The following is a 12,570-nucleotide window of genomic DNA, read 5'->3' as shown; positions in this document are numbered from 1 at the left end:
ATATGATTAACCAGGATTTTCATGTTCCATGTATTGTTCAGAAATATCTTTTTATATTGTGTTTTAGCGTTGCATATTTCAAAGCAAATTGACCAAACCTGTTGAATCATTAAAAGTGGAGCCTTCAGGGCCATTGGAGTTCAAGGGCCATCAGGGCAGTTGCCTAAAGGTCACAGGGACAGCTGAATGGGGCCATCACTTCAACTGACATTTGTTTCACATCTCAAACAAGTGGGTATAGTAGGAAAAACATTTTTTTTTATCAAAAACCTCAACTATAATACCTGCAAAGTGATCCTGTAAGTTCTTGAATTAGTAGTACAAGATGTTGCTTCTTGCAGTGGTACTCCTAGTAACAAAGCAAGGGCACTTCCAAGAAAGTGTGTATCTCTTGCATTTCCTCTGACTGGTTAACCCCAATACCAACTCTCAAGCATCTACTGATTATGAAGGTTTACCACCCCTATAATATTTCATATTTTGTTTATATAATTTAGAGATAATGAGCTAAAGCGATTGCACACATGATTTTCTGTGGTAGCCTAACACACTTTAATGTGACGGTGGACAAAAAGTAAATAATAAAAACAGTCAGCAAACAGATGAGTTACAGTGCTTCCTGTGAGAGATACTGAAAGGGATGTGTTCTGTGATGCTATGGCTGAATTACTGGTCTCCTGTTCCCCCTGGTGGTACAATATGTGAATGGAAACCTCAATGTCAAGCAGTGGAAATTGTGCATATTTAATGGTGTGTTATTGGCAAATTTCAAGTACTATATTTTGTATTGATTTCCTTCACTAGCTCTCAGCAAAAAAGTGAATAAGCGTATTTCCGGAAACTATTATTTGACTTTTTATTGAAGCCATATAATGTCATTTTCAATTAGAAAGATCATATTTACATGTTGTTTTAGACACCATTTCCTTTAACTTGTCTGAAAAACATTAGAGTTTCAAATTAACTTCAGTCAGCTTTGGAGGTATTTTTTTTTTTTGTAAAGCTGCATTACTGTGATGATGGGCAAGTAGTACAGTTACGACTGATGCTTTCATCATGGTATGGCTCACTGTGGCTGTAGTTGTAGCTGTTTAAATAATAAAGGCTGTGGAAAATTTTGTGGAAGTCACAACAAGCACATGCAGGTATGGTTGTTCATATGAAGTAAACTGAAATGGCTTAGTTTGTCAAGCTTGTGGTGATGCCGTTTCCTGAACTCCTGTGGTGTGTAATACATAGGCAATGTCCTGTTTTCTGCTGTTTTAATCACGTTCCAATCTTTGCGTGTCTGTCTTTGTTAATGGTGATAATTCAGATGCTGTAAAGTGTAGTCACAGCCACATGCATCAGTACAGCTTATGCTCAAAGCCAGCAAAAAAGGGCACACCATCTTGTGCTCATGGCAAGCGGTTGTTGGTGCTAACAGAGCACAGCCATTCTTAAAAACTCACTTAAAGCTTCTTTTTTCAACCTTTGTGATTTCTCACTCTCTAAAGATGTCAAAACCCCAACAACACTGTAGAAGAAAGAAGAACTGTTATTGTGAGGCTAACATCTCTCTTCTTGACCCCCATAAAAGCCTTAGTATAGCTTGGCAGTTGTGAAGTTGTACTTGAAACCACTACTCTGACTTCTCACTTTCTGAAACTCAAGCCACAAACCAAGGGGCCAGTAAATACTTCATGTGAGTGACTGGTAACTGGGAGAACTGTAAATATGTGCAATATCATGGCTCCACATTATACACCGACTTGGTATATTCTGATTTACAAGTCTTATTTAAGTCCATAATGCTTCAGTAAGTAGTAGTGTATGTCCTCTGTTGAATACTTCTACTCACACAGTGACAGAGCTGGTATGTGAAAGACAACTTAGAGCATCTGTGGTTCAATTACGATAGAGCACAGAGTAAAGAAGTGGGATGAAGGTGGATGAAATTTACCCTGTAGTGACTCACTCAAATTAAATATAACCCATTAAATGCCTAATCTTGACTATGGTTAATTTTTCCGTTTCAATTGGTCGGTTAAAAAGCAAAAAGAGCAAAAAATACAGGAGGCTTGTCCTGTCTGGGTTGCTGTAGAAGGATGGTCTTTTAACATGACAGAGTCCGCTCTCTGTAGATATAAAGGCCCATTCTAAGGTAATGTAACTTTCCTATTTTCAGGTGAAAATCCTTCACACACTGGACAGTCATCAAGCTTATCTACAATGATTTACACAATATTTGACATATTTGCCATCCTGTTAAGTTAATGTTAACACTGCATGAGGAGAGGAAAAAGCACTATTTTAGGGACAAGTTTATTTGATATTTATATTTATGCTAACTACATGTAGTAAAATGGATTTTTTTTTTTTAATCGTCCTAAACCACAAACTCGTATTAATCAATTCAATGATTTATCGCCCAGCCCTCGGAAGAATATTGAATACATAAGTATATGTAATAAGTATGCAGGTCATTGCTGCAGCCCAGCTGACTGGAGCCACACCAACAAAGGCTTCCTCAGTTTTTCACTTTCAAACAGCTGAGAGACCCAAAGCAGGAATACAGTGAGGTCAAAGGGATCAACAAGGGTGAAAAGAATAATAAGTTGCCTGTGAATTAGCAGTGGTGTTTGTTCATTTGTTTAGAGACTGCATGTCACAAACAAGAATAACTCAGGCTTGCAGGGCGGTTTGTGGTTGAAGGTCTTCCTGTTTTTCTCTATTTCGTCATACTGACAGTCAAAAGTAGAACATAAGACCACCTCTGTTTAATAGGCCTCAAGTATGTGCCTCATAAAGCAAGCTGACTTTACCTTGCAAGAGTCTAAACTGCCTTCCAATCCTTTCCATCACCACCCAATGTCTCCTTATTGTCCTGAGATTTCTGTTTCACTCTCCAATGACAGTTCCCTATGCTATGTTCCTGCCAATAACCAAGGGCAACTTAAATATGTATCAACCTGCTGGACATGGATTTGTGTATTGTATATTTATATCTTTGCATTCACAGGTATTCAAAACATATTTTGAATATGAAGAGAACAATGAGGGAGTTTTGACATTTGACACTGCATGTTTACACCTGGTCATTATAGAGGATACTGAGACATGCCTATTTACAATTTGAAGTTGTATTGTTTAAAATTTTCATGAAATCAAACTTCATTAGTTATAGTCTTTATGTTTGGAATTTCTCAGCAATAGTCATTCAATATATTTACACTCCTTAAGTGGCACGGACCTTGAAAATCCTTCACATACTGGACAGTCGTCCAGCCTATCTGCAATGATTTGCACAATATTTGACATAGTCACCGTCCTGTTCATTTCAAAACTGCTTGAGGACACAAGCACTATTTTAGTGATGAACTTATTTGATATTCATATTTATGCTAACTACGTGTAGGAAACTAATTCCATTTCCATGCCATGCATTTGGATATATGATTGATATATTTGGTGTAATTTGGTTTTAAGTTATAGGAAAGCAAAAATGCATGGAAGAATTAGGGCTGGGTGGCATGGCCTAAAAATCAAATTGATTTACCATTTTAACCGTTTTTTTTTTTTTTTTCTTTCTCAAAAACAAGCGTCACATGTTAGTGGACCTACAGGACATGAGGTATGTCTTTTTTTTCATTTTTTTTCACATTTTTGGCACATTTTCACATTGTCTCCTACCTCTGGCTTAAGGAATGCTCCGTTGTGGCTTTGTAGCTCATATCTGGGGTCAAACATTTTCAGCATGTGGATGGACCTCCAGCTTTTCCACTGTATATATAGGCACAATATCTTTAGCATTCCTCCCTTCCGGTAATGGAACAGAATTACCTACGTACACACAAGGTATTCAAATGATACATGCGACACAGCATTTGTTGCTGATGGCAATGGTTAATCAAAAATGCCTTTAGGAGCAAGCAAAGTTCATGTTGTGATAGGTCGTGGCAAATGCTTCGGCCACTGGGTCAGTGTTTTAAGCAACATTATATAGAAATTGGCATCTGTAACAATTTTTCAAATGTAATGTAGATGCTAACTATAACTAAAAATCATTACAGCATAACAATGGTATGTCTTGAAAATGTGTATGTTGAAGTAGTCATGTATGCAACACTGTGATTCCTACCCTTGTTCTGAAGTTACATAGAGCAGAAACAAGTGGCTGAGACAGAGACACTCTTCATCCTATTACAAGACACTGTAACATCAAAATGATTTTGAAGCTGTTATTTGTAGGGAAAAAATATACATAATGTTGCTTTAAATAAGCACTGACTTTAAAGTCACAACTTACCAATGCTAAATATTTCACCTTAAAGCTGAGAACAGAATGAAAGTCAGAATATTTTGATAGATTAAACCTTTATTAAAAGTCTGACTTTTCCCCCTTTTTTAGTATTGTATTTTATGTTTTTGATTTTGGACATATTCAGTAGAGCATTGCAAGTAAAAGGAAATCATGTCAGACATGAATAACTATGTCTTCCAGCTTCAAAGAGATAGCGGCTAAATGTTTTTACTTTTTGTTAAATAGAATTGATGCAGCTCATGTGTGAGTGTAGGGTAGGGGTGATTTGTGGTTTTTCTACACTCCTCTCCAACAATCAAGAAAAAAAAAAACCTTAAAATGAGGAAGACGTCTGCTCGTTTTGTGCGTGTGTTAGATGTGAGGGACTTAACACTTAGCTCTAAAGAGATGAGTATCATTATTTAGTTGTGAAACACAGTGAAAGGATGAAGTTTCTAGTGAGCGATCTGTTATTTGCCTTAGTTCTCCATGCCCTCCCATGTTGTGGTAAGTAAAAATTAATGTATTCTTAATCAATAATCAATTCTTTATTGAACTTAATCAACTGTAGGCTATACTTAGTATTTAAGAGTGAATCATGAAATATGTGCGAAACATGTTTATGGTTTATGGAAATGAGGAAAGAGTGAGTAACTCATCGTGGGAGGTTCTTTGTGTTATTTTGGGTGGTAATGATTCAATTGGATTTAATATTAAGCTATGTAATATAAAGATATTTATTTCCATGAGTGAAATTAAACACATTATTATAACCATCATTAATAAATAGTAAATCTAGTGATAATCAACCTCAATTTGATAGTTATTTGGCAGTTAACGAACAATGAAATGCTTTATAACCATTTATTAAGCAAATGGTTGTTGTTAAATTGCAGCTGATATTCATAAACCTATATGGTTTCTTAACAAATGGTTAAAGGGAGCATTTCATTGTTTGTCCAACAACTATTGACTAAAGTTTAAATGACTGCAAACTGACCATTTATTAGTCATAGTTGGAAGATACAAACTTTTTTTGTTGAAAGTAACGTATGTGTATGTCCATGCTCATGTCCGAGGCGGTTTTGAGACGGGGTGCGAGGCAGGTAATATTTCTGAGAAAAAACACTACAATTGCGTATTGTGTGAAAAAGTACAATGTAATGATCAAGTCATTTAAAAAAGTAATCATTTTCATTAATAAAATGGCCATGTATTGCGACAGGAATGATCACCCTGATCACTGCAACTGCTTCCACAAATAGTCTCTGATGAACCGAATCTACTCTACTCCACAAAATAGCATAGTCGTTTACAAAGCATTGTATATGTTGTATCTATCTTCTCTCATGAGTTGTTGGAGACAAAATCAGAGCAAAAAAGACAGTGAAGGTTGGACTCACTCAAAAATAATCAATTTTTGGACCTGATAAATCAGAATCAGATGATCGTGATGTTGGTCCAGTATATAGAATAGAATAGTTAAACTTTATTGTCTGTCACCAACAGTGTCAGAAATTCTCCTTGTCAGCAATTCACATTTACAACACAGAAAAGGGGACAGTCAAAACAGCAACTGACAAAAACATTTGAATGTGCAGTATTTTATATTGTTCAGGGTGGTTATTGAAGTGGGAAGGGAAGATTTCTTGTTGATGTACTTCTGGGCCAGTGGGACACTGACAGTAACTGGAAGGAGTGGTGGAGGATGTGAGAATGGTCCTCTGAGATCAGGGTGGCTTCCTGATCACTGAATGGTTGTAAGTAAGTGGTAAACCAGTGTCATTGCTGACATGAAAAGTCTTGAGTTTCCTCAGCAGGGGGAGGCCCTGTTATGCTTTTTTGTATACAGAGTCAGTGTGTTGTGAAAAGGAAAGGCAGGTATAAGACTGAGCATGCTCTTTTAGTTGAGCCTAGATACTGAGCAGTTGGAAGAAAGTTATGATGTTCTCTCCCCCAACAGCAAAGCTCCTTGGTCTTTGTGATGGTGAGCTCAAGTGAGGTGTCACCAAATGTTTGGACCAAGCTGTTGAATGCCTGCTGGTATTGGGACATAGCATTGTTGCCAGTCAGGTGGGCCAACAGGGCCATGTCATCAACAAACTTGAAAAGCATCATTCCTTAACTGCTACAGGAGATGCTATTTGTGTAAACAGAGAACGGGAGATAAAACACAGCCTTGGGGGAGCCCTGTGTTTAAAACTCATTTACTGGATTTAAAAACACCTGTTATGGTCTGTCCTATAAAAAGTTATTCATCCATAAATCTGGTGTCAGAGGGAACTGAACATCAAAGAGGAGATACAGTGGAGTGTTTGTATGTATAGTATTAAAAACAGAAGTCATATCGATGAAAAAAATCCAAATATGTGTCAGAGGGAACTGAACGTCAAAGAGGAGATACAGTGGAGTGTTTGTATGTATAGTATTAAAAACAGAAGTCATATCGATGAAAAAAATCCAAATATGAGTGTGTGCAGAGTCCAGATGTTTGGTGACAGTGTCTAAAAGTGTGAGACTTGCATCCCCTACATTTAGCTGAGGGGAGCACTATTTGAGCCTGGCCAGAGGCCTTGTGTGGGTTGATTCTGTGCAGGATAGAATCGAGGAAGTCTGCTACTTATCTAGAACGTAGTCGGTCGTTTGTGCTATCCTGCTCTGATTCGAGTCGTGGCTGTTTCCGGCATCGCGGCTCGCAGAAATGCCGAGGGGGGGCGTGGAAATGCCTGTAGCTAGTATTTATATAACACAGTGAAAATTTTAGCGTATAACTTAATATTTATATAAGTAAACGTATTTACAAAATGAACCTCACGGATACACTTTATGAACAGTATGTGTATGTGTCATTTTACTGTAGCTGTCCACAGTTGAGCTCATTTTAACTACTGTATGTACCATTGGGTCTATAATAGCATCATATGTCTGTAGCGTCACTCGGTCAACACTCTGAAAAGACAAGCACAATAATGAAATCCTCCTTAACTCTCCTCTAAAGGATGACTCAGGTTCTATAAGTTAAACCATGCACGACAACAACCATGTCCACAGATACAAGTGAACAGGGCAAGCAGAATGAGAAACCAGCTAACTATACTATTTGGGGTGGGGAAACACAGAAGAGAAAGACTAGTTGTATGTTTTTACCATTAGGAGGAGGTAAACTGAGATGCAGGGACGTCCTAGGGTTAATGACAAGTAGGGGGTCCAGTTTGAACCCTGAGGGGTGAGGAGAACTAGGGGTTGAGGAGAAAATGAATCAAAGGGAACTGGGTGGACAAGCCTCCTGCAGCAAATCAGCTCTGTAGTCTAGTGATATGGCAGTGGATAATTCTGTATCTCATGCGAGGTAGCAGCAGGGTGAACAGACTGTAGCTAGGTGTGTATTTCAATATCCATTGGGCTCTGTGCAGACGTCTGACTTCACCGACATAAGCACCATGATTTTGTACTCAAGTATAGCACTTGAGTTAATGTAGTTATTTAGATTCCACCACTGGCTTTGTAAAAATGAGCAAAGGCTAAACTTTATCTGTCTCTTCAAAGGTGTTTCATCTCCGGGCACACTTGTTATGATAAACCAAAAACTGCCATTTTGCCTCTGAATTGCTGCAATAAACAAACAAACAAACAAACTAGCAAACTACATATCACTCTGTTTTTTTATAGGTGCTTCATCAGACAAATTTCTTGTGACCCAGAGTTCTGATGTCTCTGTCAGGGAGGGCGAGACAGTAAACATCGCCTGCTGCTTGACAGGGGAGTTTGAAAGAGCAACAGTTACGTGGCTGAAAAATCAAACAAGTATGGGTCATGAGATTTTGATGAAAAAGCCTGAAAGCTCTCTGCAAAAGAACACATCTGATTGTTCAAACAAGACCTTTATCAATATAATAAGAGAGGATTCAGAGAGATACACCTGCAAGGTGAATATAGAGATACCATTTCACATCGAGGTTAAAGGAAATGGTACTGTCATCACAGTTATGGCCAGAGATAATGCAGCGGATAACACAGGAGAAGGTATGTGACAAAACACCACTAACATGACTACATGGTGTTGTGATTCAGTGTCTTTTTGTTGTGTTTTCTGTCCAGTTTTATTTTGAAATCAGGCCCTTGTGTGTCTCCTCTTGCTTCTCAGTTTCTCCTGTGTGTTTTTCCTTCAGTGTTTTTCTTTTCATTACCACACCTGTCCTCTTTCCTCCTCACTCACCTCATCTGTTCTTCTTCCTGTCATTAGTGTGTCTGTATATAGTCTTTGTCCTCCATCTTGTCATTGTCAGTTTGTTTTGTGATGTCCTCTGTGATGTTCCCCGTTACACTGTTGGTCTGTCTTGTTCCTGGTTTCCCCATCCTGGTCTGTTGTTCCTCACGTCACCCATTTGATGTGTTTTTGGTTTTGGTTTCTTACTTATCGTTTTGATTTGAACTTTGCTTTTTTATTTGCACTTTGTTTTTTTAGCCTTTTTGTTGCTGCTCTGTATTTTGTCTTTGTGACTGACTTATGTGTCTAGGATCCCTTGGTTTTTTCTTATTAATTTGGCTTTTTTTTAAAATAAAGCTCGCTTTTTGTTCCCCCATTTCCTGCGTCCTGTGTATGTGTACCTATGTATGTGTGTGTGTGTGTGTGTGTGTGTGTGTGTGTGTGTGTGTGTGTGTGTGTGTGTGTGTCTGCATTTGGGTCCAAATTTAGCCATACCTTAACATATGGTTAGACTTGTATCTTGATTTGTCAATGGATAGATCTATAATCTGTATTCAGAACGGGCTCTGGTTTGTTGATGGTCAGAGTTTGACCATCAACAAACCAGAGCCCGTTCTGAATTTTTATACACAGAAACCACAAAAATTGTATTTTTCAGCCCTGTTATTGTTGTCGTTATCATTGTAATATTATTTTTTTTTCTCACAAGATGCACATTCAGACAACGACACAGAGTCTCACTGGGAAGAAGTGTTAATCCATGTCATGAGGTGTCTGCCCATACTTGCTCTTGTTGTATCCTTCTTCTGCCTCAACAAGTTGGGGACCAAAGCTCAGCAGCATGCACAAGGTAGAGTATTTCTTTCACTGAACTCCCTCATGATGATATGATGTCTACATCATCAGTGCATTATGAATAACTAATCAATACATTCATACTTCAGTGGCTCCTGGAAATAAAATCCCTTCGGAACAAAGAACAGAAGAAGACCAAGAAGAAGAGGGCAGAGATGAGAGAGAAATTGAGGAGGAGAATAAGAACAGAGATGAAGACAACCATGAGCTGTCTGATGTCAGTAACGTCAATAGTAGAGTGGAGAAAGATAAAGAGCCTCTTGCTGTGTCCTCTCAGATGTTATCAGCTTGAAGAATAGATTTCAAGGATGTGTGACAAAGGAGGCTATGGACTTTGCGAACACAACATAAGATGTTTTAGAGAGATATGCCTGTGAGATGTCAGGAAAGAAACCACTTTAAATGTACTCTGTGAGTGCAGCACTTAAGCACAGTATGATTTGGTGCCACATACACCGTTCAGCTGCCCCACGTACTCACTAGAGCCCAAACGTGTATTAACCAGCAGCTGAAAAAATAATCCCCAACAAAAGCACAGTTGTCTCCAGTTGGAGTAACATTTGATAAATTAGTCAGAGTTAATGGACTTGGGGCCGACTATAGGGTTGAAAAGTCAGAAAGTTTAAGAGACAAATTTCGTAAGATAAGATCACATGTACTTTTATTGATCTGCCAAAGGAGAAATTTTGTGACACTCAGAGGCAGTGTATGGACCACAACCCTTGTTATCTTTCTAAGCCCAGGCAGTTCTAATTTCTGATGCTTATGAACTCTCCAGAAAATCAGTGATTTTGACACAACAGCCTCACAGTTCAATATATCCCAGCTACAATCCTCTTTGGTGTGTCCCACAGGTGTCCATTAACAAGTGTCAAATGATTCAAAGCAACATGATGCTCTTGTACTTGGGGCCTAGAGCACAAGATTCAGCACAATCCACTGAACGTGTGGATATAAGATTTTTGAATGTGCGACAAAGTATATGGGAGTTATGAGCCAAAACGTACTTCCCTTAATTGTAGCGCCACGTAGTGGTGGAAATTCAAGACGACAATAGATTATAAAATTTTTTGCTAGGTGTGACTTATATTCCAAGTTTGGTGAGTTTTGGGGTATGTTCAGGCAGTGAAAAATGCGATCATTTTGGCATAAGAAAAAAAAAAATTATTTGAAAAACAATAGGGACCTCGCCCTAAACATGGGTGTTAAGGAAATTGTCCAGATGCACCAGTGCAAAAACAGAAATGAGTTTTGTACAGACACATTGCACAGTGCAGAGTACAGGGTGAGGTCTATAGGGAGCAGTGCTGGTTGTAGAGTCTGACAGCAGCAGGAAGGACCTTAGATACTTCTCCTTTGCACACTTAGGGTCTATCAGTCTGTTACTATCCCTTAGCGGATAGCCTGTGTAGTCTTGCCGCCATGTGTGACCACAATACATTGTATTCCGGCTCAATCAGCGGACGATAAATGAACCTCGATTCCCTTGCTGGCCACTGTTTGAGGGAGAGAGGACCACTGTGTACCGCATAGTCATTGTGTTATCTTTTGTTGTCTGCTAAGCACCAACTTAGCTTCTCTCCTTTTACTTACACACACTCACACACACCCACATAAACCTCCCTAATTTTAGGCAATTAACGACAATTTACAGCCTGTGAATGTCACGTTTGCCTGTGCCATATAATGAGGGAAACAAACCCTGATGTATGTGGAGCTCCCTGAAGTACTAAATGCTCAAATTTGCATATATAAATAGCACAGAAAACACGCCTAGTCAGAGAACGTGTGGCCCTTGCACACACCTCCACCCATTTATATGTTTGGCTTGCTCGTGTTTTTGATGTTGGTAGTTGTTGAAAGCAACTGTTAAAGTAGGTGGTTTGTGTTTTGGGAGAAAAGCTAATAAACACTGTTGATTTTAACTGAGCAGCTGTGATTATTTTGCAAAATGCCATATTATAGTAACATCTGGTTGAAATGGTCTGTGCTCAGATTCACGGTTCCCTCTTAATAATTTTGTAATATTTACAATTTGACTAATTTCAGGCTTTGAGACTAAAGATATATCATTTGATTATTGATCCCTGACTTCAGGGTGGTGCCCCGTGTTCATTAATCATAATTACCTACGTTTCATTAACTATAATAATTTTAACTAATAATATTCTTTAATAATCAATATCGATTCCCATTCATATAAAACTGTACTTAAAGGGGCTTTTACTAAATAATTGTTATACTCTGTGTGGGAAGCGGGACCCAAAAGCGGACACAATGCAGGGATGGAAGAGAACTCTTTATTAGGCAATGGCAGAGTCACTGAGGCAGGAGCCAGAACTGGAGGGAGGTGGTGTTGAGCCTTCGAGAGGGAGGCCAGGTGCGGGGTCGCATGCCGGCGCTCGGAGGGACGCAGGGCAGGTGGGTGACAGCAGAGGTGCTGGTGAGCGGGTCTGGGTGAGGGAATCAGGATGTTCACTGAGGACACAGGAAAACGGTGCAAGGAGAAACTGTAGGAGCGAGTACACTACGTTTTAGTAATCTCAGTCTTAGCTACGAACAAAGCCATGTACCGTGAGAGGTAGCGTAATCAACTGGCAGCCGGAAGCGTGGTGATCAGGGTCTTTAAAAGCTGCCCTGATTGTCAGCCTGCTGCAGGTGTGTCAATGCTCTCCCTCCTGCGGTCGTAACTCCGCCCCAGCCTATCACTAAAAGTTAAATTCTTTAGATGCTCCTGTGGCGGCACGAGGAGCATGCTCTAGGCAGCACTCGGTTAAGACGACATTTCACGCCAAACAACGGCACCCTGGGCGTTTCATCCAGGGACCTTTTTTTTTTTTTTTAAAAGGACCACCTATAGATCACTATAGAAGGCACTCAGGTCAGTTTTGCAATGAGGCAGAGACAGCATATCTGGGCACAAAACATTTATTGATTTTAGTTTAAATAGTCTTAAAAATGTATCAAGAAGTCACTCACTGGGACAAAAAGGGGGACCAGTCAGGGCTGAGACTTAGTAGGGGGGAGATGGGTCCAAAACAAAGGGGATCCCAGGAACATCACATGTGAAGTAAATAAAAGTGAAACCACAAGCAACCTAAAAAGTGCCAAACACAAGAGGGACACCGCCACTACGACACCAATCCACCACCCTAGGCTCAGCACCTGAATGGAGGAAATCAGAGGACAGCAGGTAAGAACACAAACATTAAATGCAACTCATCAC

The 12,570-nt window shown here is 39.3% G+C and overlaps 1 protein-coding gene across 1 annotated transcript; it reads left to right on the top strand.

Moving 5' to 3' along the window:
- The first annotated feature begins 4,651 nt into the window (after positions 1 to 4,651).
- Positions 4,652 to 11,239, top strand: LOC119027395. Its single transcript, XM_037112568.1, has 4 exons — positions 4,652 to 4,789; positions 7,952 to 8,305; positions 9,199 to 9,339; positions 9,434 to 11,239. Exons 1-4 carry the CDS (start codon positions 4,729 to 4,731, stop codon positions 9,634 to 9,636), a joined length of 759 nt encoding a protein of 252 aa, XP_036968463.1. The 5' UTR covers positions 4,652 to 4,728; the 3' UTR covers positions 9,637 to 11,239.
- Positions 11,240 to 12,570: the final 1,331 nt, after the last annotated feature.

The sequence above is a fragment of the Acanthopagrus latus genome, chromosome 10, assembly GCF_904848185.1.
Source record: "Acanthopagrus latus isolate v.2019 chromosome 10, fAcaLat1.1, whole genome shotgun sequence".
Classification (NCBI taxonomy): Eukaryota; Metazoa; Chordata; class Actinopteri; order Spariformes; family Sparidae; genus Acanthopagrus; species Acanthopagrus latus.
This window is presented reverse-complemented; position numbering and strand designations above follow the sequence as displayed.